This window comes from Microcaecilia unicolor, chromosome 6 (assembly GCF_901765095.1).
Source record: "Microcaecilia unicolor chromosome 6, aMicUni1.1, whole genome shotgun sequence".
NCBI classification, from domain to species: domain Eukaryota; kingdom Metazoa; phylum Chordata; class Amphibia; order Gymnophiona; family Siphonopidae; genus Microcaecilia; species Microcaecilia unicolor.
The window spans coordinates 295182984-295205465 of NC_044036.1; the positions used below are offsets into that span (position 1 = coordinate 295182984).

At 46.4% G+C, this 22482-nt stretch overlaps 1 protein-coding gene across 2 annotated transcripts in view; it reads right to left on the reverse strand.

Moving 5' to 3' along the window:
- Positions 1–22482, reverse strand: part of ODF2 (outer dense fiber of sperm tails 2) — a 137573-nt gene that overhangs the window by 65290 nt on the left and 49801 nt on the right. For both annotated transcript variants that reach the window (XM_030207923.1, XM_030207922.1), the window contains exons 10-12: positions 15502–15618; positions 15229–15414; positions 14458–14567 (exon numbers count right to left, since the gene is read on the reverse strand). In XM_030207923.1, coding sequence (XP_030063783.1) covers positions 14458–14567; positions 15229–15414; positions 15502–15618 — 413 coding nt within the window. The remainder of the gene's footprint in view (positions 1–14457; positions 14568–15228; positions 15415–15501; positions 15619–22482) is intronic.

Sequence of the window (22482 nt, forward strand, 5' to 3'; positions counted from 1 at the left end):
CGCCAAGCGCTATTCTATAACTGACACTCCAGGCTGAGCGCCCTTTGTAGAGTAGCACTTAGGGCTGACTCCTGTGCCCAGCTTTGGGCACAAGGACTTATGCCTGCTGAAACCTAATGTAAATTCTGGCATGGAAGTTGGGCACGCAACTCCAGTAATCTATTACACTGCACCTCAATACTGGCAATCCCCCTGACCCACCAATGCCTCTCCCATGGTCACGCCCCCTTCTGGGTCACGTGCAGGACACTTTGGGCACACAACATTATAGAATAGCGCATAGGCAGATGCATGCGTAAACCCAAATTAGTGCCAAGTGCCACTTAATCACTAATTGGCTGTTAGCACTCAATCGACTAGTTAATATGAGCATCAGGGCCTCACACCCAAATTTGGGCGACCTATATAGAATCAGGGGGTATACGTCCAACTCTTCTGGTAGTAACTTTAGGCTTGTAGGTACGACAGGAAATGGGAATTGGGGCAATTCAAATTTTGTTGTATTTTATGTTTCAATAGTTTTTATTGGTGACCTTACACAGCCATGACCACAAATATACATCGAAATTGCTGTCAACCATTTTCTCTTTTTAAACATTATTTCCCCCCCCCTTCCCCCCAAACTCCTCATTGAATTCCCCCCTTTTTATTTAAACAAATTGAACAGAAACATCCACAACCCGAGCGATGTCAAATGCACCAAATACGGCATAAACGTCCCTGTGTCTGCCTCCATTACATACTATTCATTCCCTCCACCCACCCTATAACCTGTTCCCCCCCGAATCCCCCCCCCTTTTTACCTTATTGCACCCCCCCCCCTCGAATTTTGTTGTATTTTACCAAAGGAAGACAGAATTCCCCCTCCCAAATTAAGCAAAGCACCTACTGAAGAGCAGCCCTGGGACTCCAAAAGTTGGAACATCAATCTCCCCATGCTTCGCTCAAAATGCGTTTTTTTTTGTTTGTTTTTTTAAACACTAGCATCAAAAAAGGGGATGATGTGTGTAGTTTGTTACCCTGGGTTTGCCACCACTTCCAGGATAAATGAAGTGGCCACAATAGTGTGTCGTTTGTGTGTGTGCCCAACGCCCCACAGTCTCCAATATCATGTAGAGATGTCATAAATCATATTGGAGAGATGTGTTAATTGTACTACAGCTGGTTACCCAAAGAACTTATCGTTTGACGGCAGAATGCTGTTTATTGCATTTTAAGGCTTCGGAGACCACGGCATGGGCTCACAAATTTGCTACCCACTTGTTTGTAGCTGCTAAAATTGTATTTGCACAGTATTGGAAACAGAACGTCACACCAATATGAGAAGTAATCTTACACAAATAGGCCTTTGTCTAATGTCAAAGTTAACAGTAGAAAAGAATGGACATACAATAGCCTTTCACAAGATTTGGGACATTACACTACTTGAAGAACTCCATAACTACTTAAGCTTAAAATATGAAACTATTACTCCACCAGTATAGAATATTTGTGCTGCCGCCTGGGAGGAGAGAAGGGGTGTATGGGGCATTGGTCAGCGGCATCTCTGCGACTGTTGGGTCAGATATGGGAGGATGGGAAATGCCATTCGTTTGAAACTTTAAAAGAGGAATTTGGCTTGGGGGACAGAGACAGGTTTCATTATATGCAGATCAGAGATTTTGTGCAGAAGAAAGCCAGAGAAGATCTGTCTCTGGTGGCCACGGAGCTTGAAATGGCAATGAGATCTGGGGAAGGTAAAGGAGGGATTTCCCGCATTTATAGAGCTTTACTTTATAAGTCCCAACCAGTAAAAATGTGTATTAATAAATGGGAGTCCCTATTGGGTTCTACATATGAACCAGAAACTTGGAAAAGGATATTCAAACGACTACTGTCATTTTCTGTGGCCACCCCTTTATTAGAAAATGGGTATACAATGCTGTATCAATGGTATATGACTCCCAGTCGGTTGTCCCGTATGTTTAAAACGGGAAGGGCAAGTTGCTGGCGTAATTGTGGGGCGGAAGGAATATTTTGGCATGTATGATGGGACTGTCCGATGATACAGCAATTTTGGCAGGACTTACAGATGAGACTGCAGAATGGCTTAGGAGCTGAGGTTACACTAACTCCTGGGCTATGCTTGTTGAATATCCCATCAAGGGAGGGACGTGGCTTACGTCATGGGCCCTTATCATACATTGTAACTGCAGCCAGGATTCTAATTGCAAGACATTGGAAGCAATTGGCGACTCCCACTGTGGATCAAGTATGGACTAAAGTGGACTATTGTTGTTTGATGGACAAACTTACAGCCCTAAGGCGAGGGGGCATGGTGAGATTTTCAAAAACATGGTCTTCCTATGTGGAATGGCGAGGTTTAACAGGGTGACATATGTATAATAAGGACACTCTGTTGTAGGGGGAGTTTGATGTATACCTGAGATGCCTAGAAGGGGGGGAGGGGGGGTGGAGGGAGGTTGTTGATATATATATATGAGAAAGCTTTGCGATAAATATGTTCAGCTATGTGGGAGTTATGTAAAGAAAAAGTTAATAAAAAGAATTAAAAAAAAAAAAAAAAAAAAAAGAAGATTTGTGCTGCCTCTTGGGGGAGGGAGGAGGGTTGGAGAGGGAGAGGCTTATTTTTCTGTTAACCCTTTGGTGAAAGTTTCCAATGTCCCATATGCACTTCGGGTACCCAACGCATTAAAGAGGCTACATTGTACAGACGAAGGTCTGGGACTTTCAACTCTCCCCACTGTGTTGCCTGGATTAATTTATGGTACCCGTGAAGAAACAGTGTGTTAAGCCTGTACAATGTACTGGATATTCTCCTGCATTAATTATGTTGAAGTGAAGTGTATTTCTGCTATTTAGCCAGCAGGTGGTGTTTCTTTGCTGTAAAGTGTTCCAGAGAAATTAATGCTCTCTTTAGTTTTCAATTTTTTATTATTACCCAACGCCCAATATATCTTATCACATTGTTTCTACAATCTTAACGGGATGTTCAGATATATGATCTATCCGATAACCATGTCACCACCATTCATGCTATAACATGAGCCAGGCACTTTTTATAGTGGGCATGTACTCCTCATTGATCCATAATTTTAATTTTCTTAAACCTTCATTTATTAGCTTGACTCAATATATTAGTCAAAATTGCACTTAGCTTAAATGAGATATCGCTCTATTTTTTCTTCTTCCTTTTCTATTATTTTCTGTTTAAAACGATAATCATCTCGGAGACTTCTGATCCGACATGAAATCATGTTTCGCATTAAATGCTGTATCAAGGTTCGTCTCCTAAAAAATGAAAACTCCCGATCAAATTACATATTAGTATAGCTATATTTTTTCCATTTTCAATAAATCCCACATCTGTCATACCTCAACCAAAGCTGGAAACATATCCGCTGCTCTCTGTGTTTCAAAATGGCCGCGGCGTTTTCTCTATTTATATTGCGAATTACGTCAACTCCTCAACAGCTGATCTCTTACCACATACCAATCCCAAGAGCCTGGACTGTAACTCCTCCCCTTTATTTTTTCAAATTACCGACATCCACTCTATTTCTCGATTTAATCCATTTGTATATATACTGAATTTAAAGAGAAAATCCACGATTGTTCTTTATAATTTAATAATCTTTCTATATTACCATCCTCCCACCCTACTTGTATATCATCGATCACTCTCCATTTTATATCAGAAATTTCATGTTTGTGCTCGTGGATTTTCTCTTTAAATTCAGTATATCCAAATGGATTAAATTGAGAAATAGAGTGAATGTCGGTAATTTGAAAAAGTAAATGGGAGGAGTTACAGACTGGGCTCTTGGGATTGGTACGTGGTAAGAGATCAGCTGTTGAGTTGACGTAATTCGCAATATAAATAGAGAAAACACCGCGGCCATTTTGAAACACAGAGAGCAGCGGATATGTTTCCAGCTTTGGTTGAGGTATGACGGATGTGGGATTTATTGAAAATGGAAAAAATATAGCTATACTAATATGTAATTTGATCGGGTGTTTTCATTTTTTAGGAGATGAACCTTGATACAGCATTTAATGCGAAACATGATTTCATGTCGGATCAGAAGTCTCCGAGATGATTATCGTTTTAAACAGAAAATAATAGAAAAGGAAGAAGAAAAAACAGAGCGATATCTCATTTAAGCTAAGTGCAATTTTGACTAATATATTGAGTCAAGCTAATGAATGAAGGTTTAAGAAAATTACAATTATGGATCAATGAGGAGTACATGCCCACCATAAAAAGTGCCTGGCTCATGTTATAGCCTGAATGATGGTGACATGGTTATCTGATAGATCCTATATCTGAACATCCCGTTAATTGTAGAAACAAAGTGATAAGATATATTGAGAGTTGGGTAATAATAAAAAATTGTATATGAGGAACCCCCTCCATTTAATAGAATTTTGATACCGTATAAATTGGATCTTTCTTTAGTTTTAGCACATAGATAGTAAAGGAAGAACCAGTATACTTTTAAAACTTATTCTGGGCTATTATTAAAAACAAAATTACAGAGCACATCCAAGGACATGGATTACCGAGACCAAGTCAGCACGGTTTTTGTGTGAGGAAACCTTGCCTGACCAATTTACTTCAATTCTTTGAAGGAGTAAACAAATATGTGGACAAAGGGGAGCCGGTTGATATCGTGTATCTGGATTTTCAAAAGGCGTTTGACAAGGTACCTCTTGAAAGGCTACAGAGGAAATTGGAGGGTCATGGGATAGGAGGAAATGTCCTATTGTGGATTAAAAACTGGTTGAAGGATAGGAAACAGAGTGGGGTTAAATGGGCAATATTCACAATGGAGAAGGGTAGTTAGTGGGGTTCCTCAGGGGTCAGTGCTAGGACTGCTGCTTTTTAATATATTTATAAATGATTTAGAGATGGGAGAAACTAGCGAGGTAATTAAATTTGCTGATGACACAACGTTATTCAAAGTCGTTAACGCGCGACAGGATTGTGAAAAATTACAAAAAGGACCTTACGAGACTGGGAGACTGGGCGGCTAAATGGCAGATGACGTTTAATGTGAGCAAGTGCAAGGTGATGCATGTGGGAAAAAAAGAACCTGAATTATAGCTATGTCATGCAAGGTTCCACATTAGGAGTTACGGACCAAGAAAGGGATCTGGGTGTTGTCGTCGATAATACACTGAAACCTTCTGCTCAGTGTGCTGCTGCGGCTAGGAAAGCGAATAGAATGTTGGGTATTATTAGGAAAGGTATGGAAAACAGGTGTGAGGATGTTATAATGCCGTTGTATCGCTCCATGGTGCGAACGCACCTTGAGTATTGTGTTCAATTCTGGTCGCCGCATCTCAAGAAAGATATAGTAGAATTGGAAAAGGTGCAGCAAAGGGCGACTAAAATGAAAGTGGGGATGGGACGACTTCCCTATGAAGAAAGACTAAGGAGGCTAGGGCTTTTCAGCTTGGAGAACAGACGGCTGAGGGGAGACATGATAGAGGTGTATAAAATGAGTGGAGTGGAACAGGTGGATGTAAAGCGTCTGTTCACGCTTTCCAAAAATACTAGGACTAGTGGGCATGCGATGAAACTACAGTGTAGTAAATTTAAAACAAATCGGAGAAAATGTTTCTTCATTCAACGCATAATTAAACTCTGGAATTCGTTTCCGGAGAACGTGGTGAAGGCGGTTAGCATGGCAGAGTTTAAAGAGGGGTTAGACGGTTTCCTAAAGGACAAGTCCATAAACCACTACTAAATAGACTTGGGAAAAATCCACAATTCCAGGAATAACATGTATAGAACTTTTGTACATTTGGGAAGCTTGCCAGGTGCCCTTGGCCTGGATTGGCCACTGTCGTGGACAGGATGCTGGGCTTGATGGACCCTTGGTCTTTTCCCAGTGTGGCATTACTTATGTACTCCAATTAGCCCAAGAGCTCATTTTCATTTGGATTGTACTGGCTTTTGCTCCAGTTTAAGCCCGGGAGAAGAGAGAGACAGAAAGAAAGAAAGCTCTTTGTTGAAGTCCTGTAAAACAGTTATATTTGGTAATTGATGAGCAGCAATATATCCTGATCTCCCCAGGTACTTTTTAGAAAGTACACAAATGTTTAGTTAGTGTTATAATTGAGCCATATTTCAGTTACCTGTTATTGATTGCTGATTGTACATTTTTTTGTTCATTATTCAATTTTTAAGGCAATTTCGTTTCTTGCCTCTGCCTGTCTGGACTGATAAAGAATCCTGGTGGTTTGTGTGTTGGGTCTGTGAGTGCTTTATGGGAACTAGTAACCTAGAAATCACTGGGGATAAAATTTGAGAGTGGGAGACTTGCCCAGAGGTGGATGGGACCTAGTCAGTGGGAGGAGGGTTCTAGTGTACAGCACAAGTTGCAGGTGGACCTGAGCTGTGCTGGGAAAAGACCATTTAAGTGGCCGTGGGGTAACCCCAGGCGGGTGGCTAGGCATTTTGTGACAGTACCCTATCCTAGCCTCCTATTATTCCATATAAGCTTTCTAATAATGGACTTGAAGAAAGGTGAGACTGCACAGGCTTACCACATCCACCGTCTGCTGGAGACTGAGAACAGACTGACTCTAGGGAAACTGCACAGCTCACTTATATGTTTAGTTAGAAGTCAGTGGTTCTCAGGTTCCATCTGCTAGTGTGTGTGTGTGTGTGTGAGGGCGAGGCACAGGCAGTGAAGGAAGGCCAACGGGAGCTGCTGCTTGCTGCTGTTTTGGCGCTGCTGTAAGTTGAATAACGAAGAGAGGGCCCGGGCCGGGTAAAGGGGGGGGTGGTAGCGGCTACCTTGGGGGGGGGGGGGGGGGGGACATGGGAGGTCTCAGAAGGAGGGGGGCCTTGGAGCTGGGAGGGCTGGACTGAAGGGGGCCTTCCAGCTGGCTGGGAAGAAGGCAGGGGGGGCCTTGGAACTGGGAGGGAGGGGGGGCGGGGGGCCTTGCAGCTGGGAAGGGGGGAGGACTGGAGCCTTGGAGCTGGGAGGGAGGGCAGGGGGGCCCTTACAGTTGTGAGGGAGAGCAGGGGGCCTTGGAACTAGGAGGGAGGGAGGGAAGGGGGCCTTGGAACTGGGAGGGAGGGAGGGAAGGGGGCCTTGGAACTGGGAAGGGGGGAGGACTGGAGCCTTGGAGCTGGGAGGGAGGGCAGGGGGGCCCTTACAGTTGTGAGGGAGAGCAGGGGGCCTTGGAACTAGGAGGGAGGGAGGGAGGGAAGGGGGCCTTGGGAGCTGGGGGGGGCCTGGGGCCTTGGAACTGGGAGGGAGGGAGGGCGGGGGGCCTTGCAGCTGGGAAGGGGGGAGGACTGGAGCCTTGGAGCTGGGAGGGAGGGCAGGGGGCTGTTACAGTTGTGAGGGAGAGCAGGGGGCCTTGGAACTGGGAGGGAGGGAGGGAAGGGGGCCTTGGGAGCTGGGGGGGAGGGCCTGGGGCCTTAACTGGGAGGGAGGGAGGGCAGGGGGCCTTGGGAGCTGGGGGGAGGGCCTGGGGCCTTGGAACTGGGAGGGAGGGAGGGCGGGCAGGGGGCCTTGCAGCTGGGAAGGGGGGAGGACTGGAGCCTTGGAGCTGGGAGGGAGGGCAGGGGGGCCCTTACAGTTGTGAGGGAATGGGGCCCCTTACAGTTGTGAGGGAGAGCAGGGGGCCTTGGAACTGGGAGGGAGGGAAGGGGGCCTTGGGAGCTGGGGGGGAGGACTGGAGCCTTGGAGCTGGGAGGGAGGGACAGAGGGGGCCTTGGAGCTGGCAGGGAAGGAGGATGGCAGGGGGCTTTGCAGCTGCAACGGGAGGGGGGCCTTGGGGAAAAAAAACATTCCAATACGCGCCCGTTTTAACGGGCTTAACGGCTAGTATATATATATCAGTCTGCATGGATGCTATAGAATGGGAAAATTAGGTTCTTACCTTGATGATTTTTTTTCCTTTAACCACAGCAGATGAATCCATTAACTGATGGGTTGTATCCACCTACCAGCAGGTGGAGATAGAGAACACTGAAAGCACATGGTGTTCCTGGACGCCCAGCCCCCTCTGCCTTCAGTATATGAAATTTCCAAAGCAGAGTGAATAAGAAAGGCAAAATAACAAACTTTCCTCACAGAGAACAAACGCCCCTGACCCGGAGCAATAAGCAAACAAAGGAGGGACGTTATCAACCTCCTGCAATAAAAACAGCATGTAGAAACTCTGATAGCTTGTCTTCAAGTACTCCTGATGAGGCACAATGTCTGTATGCAACATCTGTACAAAACTAAAGTCAGGGAGGGATCATGGATTCATGTGATGTGACTAAAGGAAAGAAAATTATCAAGGTAAGAACCTAATTTTCCCTTCCTTGTCATCAACAGCAGATGAATCCATTAACTGATAGGATGTACCAAAGCACTCCCTAAGTAGGGTGGGAACAGGCAACTCCGCAAGCAAGCACTTGCGCTCCAAAATGCGCATCCTGCCGCGGTGCCACATCCAGCCTGTAATGCCGCACAAAAGAGAGCTGAGAAGCCCAGGTAGTCACATGACAGATCTCTTGAAGAGAAAAGACACCTGTTTCAGCCCACGAAGAGGACATTGCCCTCGTAGAGTGCGCTTTAAACGCTTCAGGCGGCGACCGCCCTGAAAGCAGATAAGCAGAAAAAATGAGTTCCTTAAGCCAGTGGGCTATAGTGGTCTTAGACACTGGAAACCCCCGTCGGGGACCTGCCAACAGAACAAATAAATGATCAGAATTCCTAAATGATCAGAATTCCTAAACTCATTTGACATCTGCAAATACTGCCACAGAGCCCTGCGGACATCCAAAAGGCGCAACTGCTCAAAGCAGTCCGGAAACTTCTCCTTACAAAAAGAAGGAAGAAAAATGGGCTGGTTCAGGTGAAAAGCTGAAACCACCTTAGGCAGAAAGGAAGGCACCGTACGAACAGTTACCCCGGATTCCGAGAACTGTAGAAAAGGATCCCGACAGGAAAGAGCCTGAAGCTCAGACACTCTTCTTGCCGATGTCATTGCCACTAAAAAAAAAAAAAACTGTCTCGAGAGTCACATCCTTCTCAGAAGCCCATTTAAGAGGCTCAAACGGAGATCGCTGGAGCGCCTTCAACACGAGCCCCAGGTTCCAAGCCGGACAGGACGACTACAAAGGAGGATGAAGATGAAGCGCTCCTCTGAGAAATCGGACAATATCCGGATGAGTAGCAAGGGACAAGCCGGCGACTTTCCCCTGGAAGCAGGCCAACGCTGCCACTTGAACTCGAAGGGAATTGTAACTTGTCCTGCAAAAAGTTCAGCAAAAGCGAGACTGTCGCCAGAGTCAGCGTGATAGACTTTGGAGTACACCACGCCTCAAAAGTGCGCCAGATCCGAGCATAAGTCGCAGAGGTAGACCACGTGCGAGCCTGCAAGAGCGTGGCAATAACCTTATTAGAATAGCCCTTGTCCCTCAATTGCGCCCTCTCAAGAGCCAGGCTGTAAGACCAAAGCGGCAAGGATTTTCCATAGTCACCAGACCCTGAACTAACAAGTTCGGAACCCGAGGTAAAGGAACGGTGCGTCCACCAGCATCTGCCGGAGATCCGCATACCATGGACGCCTTGGTCAATCCGGGGCGATGAGAATCACTAACCCTCGGTGCAGGCGAATCCGAAGTAGTACTCATCCTATCAAGGACCAAGGAGGGAACACATACAGGAGGCCAGAGGGCCAAGGTTGAGCCAGGGCATCCAACCCCGCTGAGCAAGGATCTCTCCCTTCTGCTGAAAAAGCGAGGGACTTTGGTGTTTACGCTTGACGCCATGAGGTCCAAACCTGGAGTCACCCATTTAGCACAAATCTGAAGAAAAACTTCTTCTGCCAGTTCCCATTCTGTCAGGTCGATTTGATGTCTGCTGAGGAAATCAGCTTGTATGTTGGTCTGACCGGCTATGTGAGCCGTGGACAGCAGCTCTAGGTGGCGCTCGGCCCAGTCGCAGATCTGAGACGCTTCCGCAGCCAGGGCCCTGCACTGAGTGCCACCCTGACAATTGATGTAGGCCACTGCTGTCGTGTTGTCCGACAGAACTCGGACAGGAAGACCCTTCCCGTCCTGTGGAAGGCCAGAAGAGCCTGGAATATCGCTCTCAGTTCCAAGCGATTGATGGACCATCCTGCTTCCGCGGTGGACCACAGACCCTAAGCATAGCGTCCCCAGCAATGAGCTCCCCAGCCCAAAAGGCTGGCATCCGTTATCAACAGACACCAAAAAGGAAGACCCAGTGGCATCCCCTGCTGCAGCATGCTGTCGGAAAGCCACCAATCCATACTGCGCTGGGCTGCAGGAAGCCACCTTAGTCTGCGCTGGTATTCCTGGGAAATCGGAGACCAATGCTGAAGTAGAGCAAGCTGCAGTGGCCTCATATGAGCTCTCGCCCAGGGAATCACCTCTATGGTGGCCGCCATCGATCCCAGGAGCTGAACAAAGTCTCAAGCTCGAGGGCGAGGCATCTGCAGGAGCAGGCGGACCTGATTCTGAAGCTTGAGATGCCTGTTGTCAGGAAGAAAAATGAACCCCGAAGCAGTGTCGAACCAGACCCCCAAATACTTGAGAGACTGAGAGGGGGTCAGGTGACTTTTGGGCATATTGACTACCCAGCCCAGAGTCTGAAGAACTGTAACAACTCTGGCTGTGGCAAGTCAGCTTTCGTCTGCCGAATCCGCTCTGATGAGCCAGTCGTCAAGATAAGAGTGAACTCTGATGCCCTCTCGCCTGAGAAAGGCAGCCACCACTACCATGGAAAAAGTCCGAGGAGCAGTTGCCAGGCCGAAAGGCAAGGCGCGAAACTGGGAATGTTGGCTCAATACCGCAAACCGGAGAAACCGCTGATGCGGCGGCCAGATGGGAATATGCAAATTATCTTCCTTGAGGTCCAGAGACACGAGAAACTCTCCTGGCTGTACCACCGCAATGACGGAGCGCAGGGTTTCCATGCAGAAGTGTTGCACTCCTAAGGCCTCGTTGACTCTGCGTAAGTTGAGGATAGGTCTGAACGACCCTCGCCTTTTCGAAGCACCACAAAATAGACTGAGTAGCGACCGCAGCCGCGTTCGGCGGCAGGAACCAGAACCACCGCTCTGAGCTTCAGCAACACCTGCAAAGTCTCGTTTACCACCGTCCGCTTGATGGCAGTGCCGCATCGGGACTCCAAAAACGCGTCTCCCACCGGGGCAGCCAATCCTAGTCGGTAACCTTCTCTGATCAGGTCCTGGACCCACTGATCCGAAGTAATGTTGGTCCACTCCTCGAGAGAGGGAGAGACGACCCCCTACTGTGGGAACCGACGAGCGGACCTGTGCCCCATCATTGTGGATGATGCCCCTGAACTCCTGGACGTTGCCCGGACGCCGCAGCGCGTTTGTCCGAACGAAAGGAGTTCCTCTGCTGGAAACGGGTACGTTGACCAAACCTCGCAGAGCGCCCCAGGCGATACCTGCGAGCTTCGCGAAAACGTGGCCTGGAAGAGGAGGGAAAAGAAGGACTTTTGGAAGAAGGCCTCGGCCTATCCTCAGGCAACTGTTGGGACTTAGAGTCCCCTAGGTCCTTAACAATCTTCTCCAAATCCTCCCCAAATAAAAGGCCCCGAAAAAGTAACCTCACCAGCCTTTGTTTAGAGGCCATGCTGCAGCCAAAGAAGGTGGCGGGCAGCAACCGCCACAGTTATCTGCTTAGCCGAAGCTCTGACCAGATCATAAAGGGCATCAGCTAAAAAAGGCAGGGCAGACTCCATATGCGGGCCGATCTCAGCGAGGGAACCCGCTCCATCGGCGGGCTGTTCAACCGCCTGCTGCAACCAGGAAAGGCAGGCCCGGGCTGCATAGGAACTGCAAATAGCCGCCTGTAAAGAAAGGCCCGAGATTTCAAAGGGCCACTTCAGCACAGATTCCAGTCGCCGGTCCTGCATATCTTTCAAAGCAACCCCTCCCTCCACCAGGAGAGTGGTCTTTTTAGTCACAGCCGTGACTAACGCATCCACTTTAGGCATCCCAAATAGGGCCAACTGACTTTCACTCAGAGGGTAAAGGTGACACATAGCCCTGGCCACCTGCAAGGGACCATCAGGGTCAGACCATTGAGCTGAAATAAGCTCTTGGATGGCAGCATGCACGGGAAAAGCCCCAGAAGGCTTCTTAGTACTAGCCATCCTAGGATTAATAGAAGAGGCAGCACCCTTGTTAGGATCTTTAATACAAAGGGCCTGTAAGGCATCAGAAATGAGAGCTGGCAGCTCGTCGCGGTGGAAAATCCGAACCGCTTTAGGGTCATCCAACTCCTGTGGCAAACAGCCACCCTCGTCTGGATCATCAGTCCGTGAGGGCCTGCCAGACCCCTCAGACTCCCCAAAACTAGACCACGGGGGAGAAGAGTCCCCCTCAGACGGGGTATTAACTTGTCTACGCTTAGCGTCAGCCAAAAGCTCGGGGGAAGAAATAAAGTCTCCAGCAGACGCTGGTCTATCAAGAACTGGAGGCAACCCAGTCCGAAAGGAATTGTCAGGAGCCTCAGGCAGTGCTCTTTTTAACATAAAAGCCTTATGCATCAGCAGCACAAATTCAGGGGAGAAAAACTCACCCTGTACATCCGCCTCCACCTTGGGGGAAGCGGAGGCAATAGCTCCTCTAGAAACCTCGAAAAGAGGCGTCCCCCTACACTCAGACTCCTCCACAACCACAAGGGTCGAGTCACGCGGTGCCCCCAAAATGGCGCCCGCTGCCAACTCCATCAGGCGGGAAGAATCACCGCTCGCCATGCTCATGCCAGCATTAGCATCTAGGCAGCATGTGCTGCAAAGCCCCACTGCTGATCTGCGTTTCCCACAATGGGAGCAGCGCTTAACCCTTTCAGCAGTCATCAAATACAGAAACAAAATGGCGCCCTCGCGCCAAAACTTACCCCACACAGAGCGCTGTCAGCGGGAACCTCCCCGGAGCTGGGCACCACTCCCACCTCAGGAGACCGAGTCAAACGAGCTTCGGTCAAGCTGCACCGAACCAGGAGCTCTGAAGAAAGCCTCAGAAATCACCATGCTGAGAAAGCCACAGAGGAACTCCGGGAGGAGGGGGAATGGGGTAAGGCAGGGACAGGGAAAACCAAATATGCCTTTAAAGTGGGCACCACCAGCCACAACACCCCTCGCTCTACTGGCAAAGCACAGGAGCCACCCCAGGCAGAAATACAGGAGCTGAGAAAGCGACGTCCACACTTGCTGGGAGATAGAGATATACTGAAGGCAGAGGGGGCTGGGTGGCCAGGAACACCATGTACTTTCAGTGTTCTCTATCTCCACCTACTGGTAGGCGGATACAACCCATCAGTTAATGGATTCATCTGCTGTTGATGACAAGGAAATCTAATTTACCCCACTTTAGTGTTGAAGTTCCTGTCCTGTGCTCCTCTGTGCCTGGGTTCTTGTCCTACATCTTGTGAGATTCTCACCCCCTTGGTACTGGCATTTACTCTTGGTGAGATTTATTTAATCACTCCAATTTATCCACTGACTCTCTAAAAACAACCCAAAGACAAATGGCACCCTCCCACCCATTCCTCCCTCACAATATCATCCACTTAATGCCAGGGTGTCCATCCTATGCCCCAAGAGTTTTTCATCGCCTCTGTGCCAGGATTCCTGCCCACATTCTTTGTCCTTTAAAGTTAAGTTCCTGCCATGAGGGATGCTCATCCCCTTAGGCTGAAGTTCCTGCCTGTGAGGGAGTGTGGTATATCCACAGGTGTCCCTATGAACACTCCCTCACTGAGGTTGCAGTTTAGCCACTATACGGCAGGTGGTGCAAACCTGCCATGTCAGAGGATGAGTCAGATGGATAGGGCTCAGGCTGGGACGTGGTTAAATGCCTTCGAGCAGAATACATCATAGAGGACCCCAAGGGATGAGGTCTCCAAGGGAAGCCTGAGCAAGGAACCTCCCAAGTTCTGGCTTGGTTGCAGTACCTAAGGAGAGTTCCAGAACAGAAGTGGCCCTAACTCAGAACTTTGCATTCCTGTGTGATAAGAAGACTTAAATCTATGCCTCCAGGGATTCCAGGGTTGTGTGATCACAAGTGAGGTAACTGAAGTTTGCCTAGGTAGGCTAATTATCCCTTGCCTATTGGAACTTTGGTTATGATAAAGAAAGTTATGGCATATTGAAGAATGCAGCCAAGCCTAGGGCAGGCTACTGGAATTGGAACTGTGTTTGAGAGACTACTGGAAGTACCAATCCTGTGAGGAAACAGGGCTGATTATGCTCCTTGTATAAATAAAAAAGTATTGTGTGCGCACCACATTTTAGTGAGGTCCTGCAACCAACTGCAAGCCATGTTGCCACACTGCCCTATGACTCAAGGCATCCTCAACCACTTAGTGAGGAGTTTCCTGCTCCTTGCCCAGAAAGATCTTCACCCTGTTCTGTCCCATATCCTGAGGATTCTTACTTGCTCAATATTGAGTTGTCTGTCTCCAGCTGGCTCTTCTCACTTAAACTTTTATTTAAACGAGTTTTCCATGTCTCAACAGCAGACAATGTGTCAACCAACTGTGTGTCCTGCAGACAAACCAAAGGACAGAAGACAGCAAGAGGACAGAAGAAGAGAGAAAGATGAGCTGCTATGGAGAACCCAAAGATTTAACACCAACCAGTAGCCCCCTAATTCTATGAAGTTGGAAACCCAACATTACACTTAGCACGCAAAGTTGTGCACTGAAGTTATAGAATAAGGTCAGTTGTGGGCATAATTTAATATAATGAGCTGATAATTGGTGTTAACTTGCAGTCATTGGCATTAAGTGTTGTTAATTGGCACCAATCAGCATCTGCACACGCAAAATGTCCTTATTCCGTATTCTATAACATACATGCGCAAAATCTATATCATGCAACTGCAAGGGGGTGTGTGGACCAGGAAGGGGCATAGCCGGGTCAGGGGAAGGCCCAGAACTTGTGCACACATTATAGAACACATGCAGTTATGCGTAATCACTTATACCAGCCTTTGAGCTGGTATAAGTGCTCACACCTAAAGTTAAGTATGAAAATGCAGACTTAAGTTAGTATTCTATAACAGCAGTTCCAAGCAGAACTGCTGTTACAGAATTGATAATTAGCGCGCAAATGTTTGGCGCTAACTTAAAGCAACTTTTCATAAATTTACCTCTAAGCTCAACGTTGTAACCTCAGTTTCCATTCTGCCCTAGCTTCATGTTACCTTTTCTTGCAGTTGTATGCTCAGTTTCTCTATAGTGTCCTCACTGTGTTCAGCACGTTGTTTCTGTGCTCGTGTGGCCTTTTTGAGAGCCTCTTTCTCCTTCTCAATCTTCTGCTTTTGGTCATTCATATTGGCTAACAGTTGTTCCATCTCTCCCCTCAGCTGTGTATGGCTGCGCTCCAGGTTCTGGGAAGGAGAGGGGAGGAAAACTGGTTACTAGCTATGGAGAAGTTGCTGGGCTTCTTCTTGACACAAACATGGAATCTCTCTCACCCTTAACTGGACAGACAGACGGTTATTTTCAGCCTCACGATTCCGCAATTGTCCATGTAAATGGGCCCTGGTGGTTTCCAGAGACTTGGAGAATTCTGATGCAGTTCTTGAGACTTCCTGAGAACAGAGTAATGGAGCTCACTTAGAATTTACGTGTTATAGGAATGTTCAGATGTGGGAGGGTGGAGAAGCACTTCACACCAGAAGTAATGGGGAATACACCTGTTCTATTTCATAGGACAAGGGAAACATGCACTAGCCCTATGGATGGTGTCTAGCTTTATTTATAAGGAGACAGCACTAAGATGTGTGAATGCCAGGAGGATAGGACCTGTTTTAGAAAGTGTAACAGAGGGAGGAATTGACTTCACCAACGGAGATGACAGCATAAGCCAGCAGCTCCGACAAACCCCGAGCAAAAAAAAGCGTAGCCACCGCACTCGAATAGCTTAATTTGGGCGAACAGTGAGAGGCTAACTATACAAACTAGCCGAGAGAAGTATCAGTATGATAGATTTGGCGGAGTTCGCAAATGCTGGCTCAGCCGCAAACAAACATGGCAACACCCCGGCAGTTCAGCAGCCAGACCCATAAACGGAACGTCAATCGCAATGCTCCCCACCATTATTTGAGTCAGGAGAGGGTCCGAGGCAGGAGGAAACATCACTGCGGGAAATCGGTTCCTGGATAAAAGAAATACAATCTGATCTCAAGGCAATGCGCTCGGACTTCGCAACGCTGGGGGCGGACCTGAGAGGGGAGATCGGAGCGCTGGGCATCCGCATGGCAGAGACCGAGGAGAGACTGGAAGACCAGGATGAAGCACTGCAGGGGTTAAACCTGCAAGCTACAGAATTCAAGCAAGAGATGCAGCAGATATGGGAAAAACTGGAAGACCTCGAGAACAGAAGCAGAAGAAACAATATAAGGTTCCGAGGGCTTCCGGAAGTACCAACATATGCGGACAGTGAAATAGTGGTGCAAAACATTGCGAGTGCACTGCTGGCAACGATAAAAATCAATAAAGAGCCCTCGGCGGTCCAGATTCTGCGGGCACATCGAGCACTGGGAGCCTCAAGAGCAAACAAGCCGCGGGACCTTATAGCCTGTTTTGGTGACTTTAAACTAAAAGAAAAAATCATGCAGGCGTCTAGGGCAACACCAGACTTTCAATGGGACTCCTATGCCATAGAATGCTATCAAGACTTAGCGGCAAGCACACTAAAGAGGAGAGCGGAATTGAAACCATTCACTCAATTTCTACATACTGAGGGGATCCGATATAGGTGGGGATACCTCTTTGTGCTACAATTCTACAGGGATGGCAAGCTACATCAAGTACGGAAGCTGGAAGAAGCGAGGGAGATATTTCCAGAAGGATCTATCAACAAGAAAGGGAACTCTGCTCAACAACTAGCAACGGCCAAACCAACTAAACCTAGATGACAAAGAGTAACAAAAGGCAAGGGACGCCTTCAGCGGCAACACTCGGATTCCCGAATAAAAACCACAGCGGAGACAATTAAAAACTGAGTCAATGCAGGATCAGCTTGGAAAAAGCAATTGCATCAGGAATGTCAATTAAAGAATGGGACTCTCGGACATGATATCAATAGAAAACTCAGTAAGGTATAAGGTATATAATATGTTTAAGTATAGAGGCTACAAATTCATTTAATGCTAAAGTTTATTTGGTGAAGTTTTGTGGTGGTGGTGGTATGCTAGCTATATATCTAAGTATGGTGAGGGGTGAGGTCCTTCCCCCAAAGGCACACTAACGCAATTACCAAAGTTGTGCCAATTAGTAGGAAAGGGGGGGAGTTGGTCAGGAGGGGGAAGGGGTAGAAATAAGGGAAGTCCAGAAGAGCTGATGACCAAATGCAGAAAAACAAAGGGGCTAGCCAGACATCCTCAGCCAGAGGGCACAGAACATAGAAATTTTATTAAGATTATGGGATGAGTAGAGTACCATGCATGACCCTTAAGGGACTAAATTCCCCCACGAAACGCCAACTTCTGTTCAGGGAGATACAACGTCTAAAAGTGGATGTGTCCATTGAGTGAGGTGACTATATAAAAGTTTGGCATCGCTCCAGTGCTTTGATGTTCAGATACTGTTGGTGTTTTATGATATGTAATATTGCATCTAACGAGTTGTATTAAAGTTTGTGATGTCAATAAAACAGTTGAAACATAAAAGTGTATGTGTCCTTTGTACAGGAAACACACTTGCTCCCGACCAAGGAGCATTTGTTTCGACGGGGCAAAAACCAACATATGTATTTCGCATCTAATCACAAAGACAATAAGAAGTAGGGAGTCCTTTTTATATTAGCTAGCAAGTACCCATTGCAGATATAACAGGTGATAAGGGATAGAGAGGGACGGTATTTGATGTTAATAGTGAAGCTAGGGACAGAAACTCTATCTCTTTTAAATATATATGCCCCTAATGAGCATCAAGGTGCCTTTTAAACGGAATTGTCTAGGGTTCTTACTAAGAACATTGAAGGCACTCTATCAGTGGGAGGAGACTTTAATCTGACATTACAGCCGACACTAGATAATTCGACAAGAGGGGTGAGATATGCTCAATCGGACACAGCTCAACTGTACAAGTTTATGGGAACATGGCAATTAATAGATATATGGCGCCAGATGCACCCACAGTCCCGAGGATATACCTACTATTCGGCGGTACATGATTCCCATTCGCATATAGATTTATGGCTAGGGCCTCCCAATATATTTTCTTTTTTTTTAAACATATTTTTATTATTTTCCATAAAGCCACCTGCCAAACATCTTCCAATAATGCATCATAATACAAGAATCCAAGATCTACCAATATATTTTCTAAAGTAGAAGACATACAAATCCAACCTAGAACGTGGTCAGATCATGCACCAGTTAAATTAGAGGTAGAGTGGGAGGTGAGGACCCCCATAATACCCCCGTGGTGTTTCAATGACGAGCTGTTAGCAAACACCTCGGTGGTAACGTGCCTGGAAGCTGAGATCCATGAATATCTAGCTATTAATGATAATGGGGAGGTATCCTCGAAGATTCTATGGGAGGGCCTTAAAGCAGTCATAAGAGGGAAGATAATAGCGCTACAAGCACTTATGAGGAGACAGGCGAAAGCCCACACAAAGACATTACATGCGGAATTGCTTGGTCTTACCTCACGGGCCAAACAACAACATCTCTCGGCGCAATCCCAAAACCTCATACATACTATTCAGATGGAGCTTAGGGAATTGCAATTAGCGGAAGTAGCTGAGCACTTGCAGTGGGTTAAACAAACACACTTTGAATTTGGAAATAGAACCTCAAGAATATTAGCACATAAGTTGAAGAAACGTGCTTTAAATTCCTATATTCACACCATAATTGACGATGAGGGGAAAAAATGTACAAAGCTTGAGGACATTAAGTCAGCTTTTTATAAATTTTATCAAACATTGCATCAAGCAGAAGAAATAGCACACTTGCAAGAGCCTCAGGAATATCTAGTAGAGACTGCGCTTCCCAGGCTGACGGAGGGGGAGGGAGAGGCATTATCAAGCCCAATCACAGCAGAGGAGGTGTTGAGGGCCATAGAAGATCTACCAAATGGGAAAGCCCTAGGCCCCGATGGCTACACGAACAAATTTTATAAAAAATATAGCAAGTTGCTGGTTCTGATCTTGGTCCGAATGTTTAATGAGATGGAGCTTCACTCGGAGCTACCATAATCATGGCGGCTGGCAAATGGTGACTCCGAACGCTGACCATACTCGCTGACCTTCTTGATCTTCTTTTGAACGCAAGAGGGGATACTTAATTTTGTGCGTTCAAAGGTTCTATGTTCTGTCCAATTTTCTTGTTCTTACCCCTGTCTTTTACCTACTCCTCTATCTGTTCTTTGCAGGTTCCCTTCTTGAGCGCTAAACTTGCACACTTTTTCTGACCCCTATCTTACATACTCTTCTACCTTCTTGCTGCGCTGAACTAACACACCTGCTTCTCTGCCCTTGTCTATGCTGATCTCTATTTGCGTTCAAACCTTCGTTTCTGTCTTTCAATATTCTGTTCTGTTCTTTCTCACCCCCTTTTCTTTCTCCTATCCTGTCCATCTCTTTGATTTGCGTGATGTGCGCAAGACTGTGCTTGTTGTGTGATTGGTGCATAACACCGAATCCAGGCGACTGCGATTTGGGGTTTGCCGTAAGTTTATTTCAATGTTCAAAATCTTTGGATTGGTCTTTATGCTAGCATTCTCGCTTAACAATCCTTAGAGGTTGCGCATTTTCTACTTCCCATTCCACCCTGTGTTCAAATCCCTGTCCCCTTGTTCTCACTGTGTATTCTGTTCTTCCTTCTTCTGTCGACCTTACTTTCCTCCCCAATCCCTTTTCCTGTTCTCCTTCATCCTAACTTCTTCTATCTACCTTTTCCTATTAGTCCCCTGGGTCTATTCCTGCTCTTCTCTTTTCTGTACAGTTTCTTTGATGTTCCCATATCGGGGGAATTTCCTTTACTCTAGGAGAACAGCACGCTTTCAGATTGCTCTCCTCTAAAATCCTTTTGGTTTCTCTGTTCTTATAATCACTCTTTAAAACTGACAGCCCCCACCTTTCCACATCTGCTATTGCCTTCACTCTGTGGGTGCGACACATACTTTTGATCTTGTGCTGAAACAGTTATCCACGGGATTTTTTAATGTCTCGGGACTGTCCCTTTTACTCTATTCCTTCTTATTTTTTCTGTTGGACTTCCTACAACTTTCTTTCCTTTTCAGCTGAAAACAGTAATTACGGTGCTCAGCTTTGTAGCTGCTTACCGTCGTCCAACTGCTGTTTTCCCCTTATCTCTCTAAGTATAATCAGTTCCTTCAGTCCTCTGAACTATGCTTTCCCTCTAACAGCCCACATCCCCCCTTCTTCCTGTACTTCTCTCGGCTCTTTTTCTTAGCGCTGTATTACAACCTCTGATTTCCGTTTCTCCTTATGCCTGTGGGAAACTGTAGTGGGTATACTTATCTGATGATTTAGTGCTATCTTTTCAGCTGTTACACATATTTCCTGGTCTTGTATCTCTTATTTCCCCTTTTTTGCATCTTTGTGTATGTCTTTGTACTCCGTCTGATTTGGATTTTTGTGTGAACTATACTGTTCCGTCTCTGCTTTTCTTAGTTCTTATCTCTGTATGCCGCTGTCATACAAGGCACCGGTTTCCACCTGTCTAAATCTGGCTTGGCTTTTTCACTTTGAAGCGCATTTCCTGTTCTTTATTATTTGCTGCGTAGTTCAACTAATTGCTCTTTTTCACAGCTGCTCAGTTCTGTGCTCTCACCCCCACCCCCATAGCCATTCTTTTTCCCTTAAAGTCCAATCTGAATCCCTTCCTTCACAACATTTTGTTATTTATCCCCCTTTTTCTGCCACAATAATCCTCCCTGCCCTCCTCTCTGATGCTCTGCCGACACTATATGTCTGTGGCCCGTGTAAAATTTATAAGGGTGTGGCCCGCACGGTACCAATTACATACACCTTCTTCGCTTCTTGTGCAAGCTAGAAAAATATTGATATCACTTTTCAATTTTCATTTCCTACAAAGCTATTCTTTTTCCTTTCCAGCCCCATGTGGCGTGAGTTTTACTTTTTAACTCTCTGCCTGCTAGTTGCAGAATGAATGCTGTAAAATTACTTATCTCTTCATACCTCATGCCGCCAAGTCTATTATACGTGCACTTCTGAGCATGTAAGAATGTACGGATGTGCTTTCACTTTTAAGATTATGGCACTGCATTTTAGTCTTACTCTGCATTCTCCTTTTATTAGGGCATACTTTTTTCCTCCTCTTTTGTGTCATTTGATTAGGACGTTGTCTCCCACTCCCCAAAATTTCTGCTCATACTGCTTTGACTTTTGGGCGTTGCCCTCTATTTTATTTCATCTCCCTTAAACAATAGACCGGCTGATACTCTAATGCTTTCTCATTCTGTCTCTGAGCCATGATTTTAGCCCCGAGACAGGTTTTTTTTGCGCTGCAAGTGACAGCTTGATAGACCTTATTGTGCTACACCGTGTGGTTGCAACGTTTAAAAGGGTATTTTACCATCAAACATACAGTACTTGACTTTCCCCTTATCCTTATCTAGGCTACCGAAAACTGCCATTTCTTTCTGTAGCTTTTAAAGGTTTTCCCTAACAAGTGCTGTAGTTCCCTATCTCAAGGACATGAGAATCTGGGAAGCTTGCCCACTTTAGCTGCCTTATCAGTCCAGCACTGCTTCGGCAGAGGAGGCTCTACAGTTCACTTTTAAAGGCTCAGAAAGTGATTTTTTTTCCCTCCCTTTTCCGTTCGTTTTTTTGTCCCTGTTCTATGCTGAAGTGGTACAAGTTAAACATAATTCTATTGAAATCAGGAAAAGACCCTCAAAATTGCGGGTCCTACCGTCCGATATCCTTATTAGGGTCTGACTATAAAATATTTACCAAAATTCTAGCTAGTCGATTACAACGGGTAATGCCGAAACTCGTCCATGCTGATCAAGCAGGCTTCATAACAAGGAGGCAGACCTTCGACAACATCTAATCCATGAGGCAGGGGATACAAAACAGCCCACATTATTGTTATCACTGGACGCCGAAAAGGCGTTCGACCGGGTTCAATGGACATTCATGTTCTTAGTGCTGAACCAGATGGGTATCTTGGGGCGGTTTGCCTCGTGGCTTAAATTGTTATACACACATTCAATTGCGTCATTGCGAATCAATGGATCGGGCTCGAAGCTAATACAACTGGGTACAACTGGGTAGGGGAACCCGTCAGGGATGTGCTCTGTCTCCATTGCTGCTCGAACTGACAATGGAACCACTAGCCCAGTCCATTAGACAACATTCAGGCATTCTCGGCCTGACTCTAGGCGAGGAAACTTATAAGATAATGTTATTTGCAGACGATATATTACTCACACTGACTAATCCTCAGGAA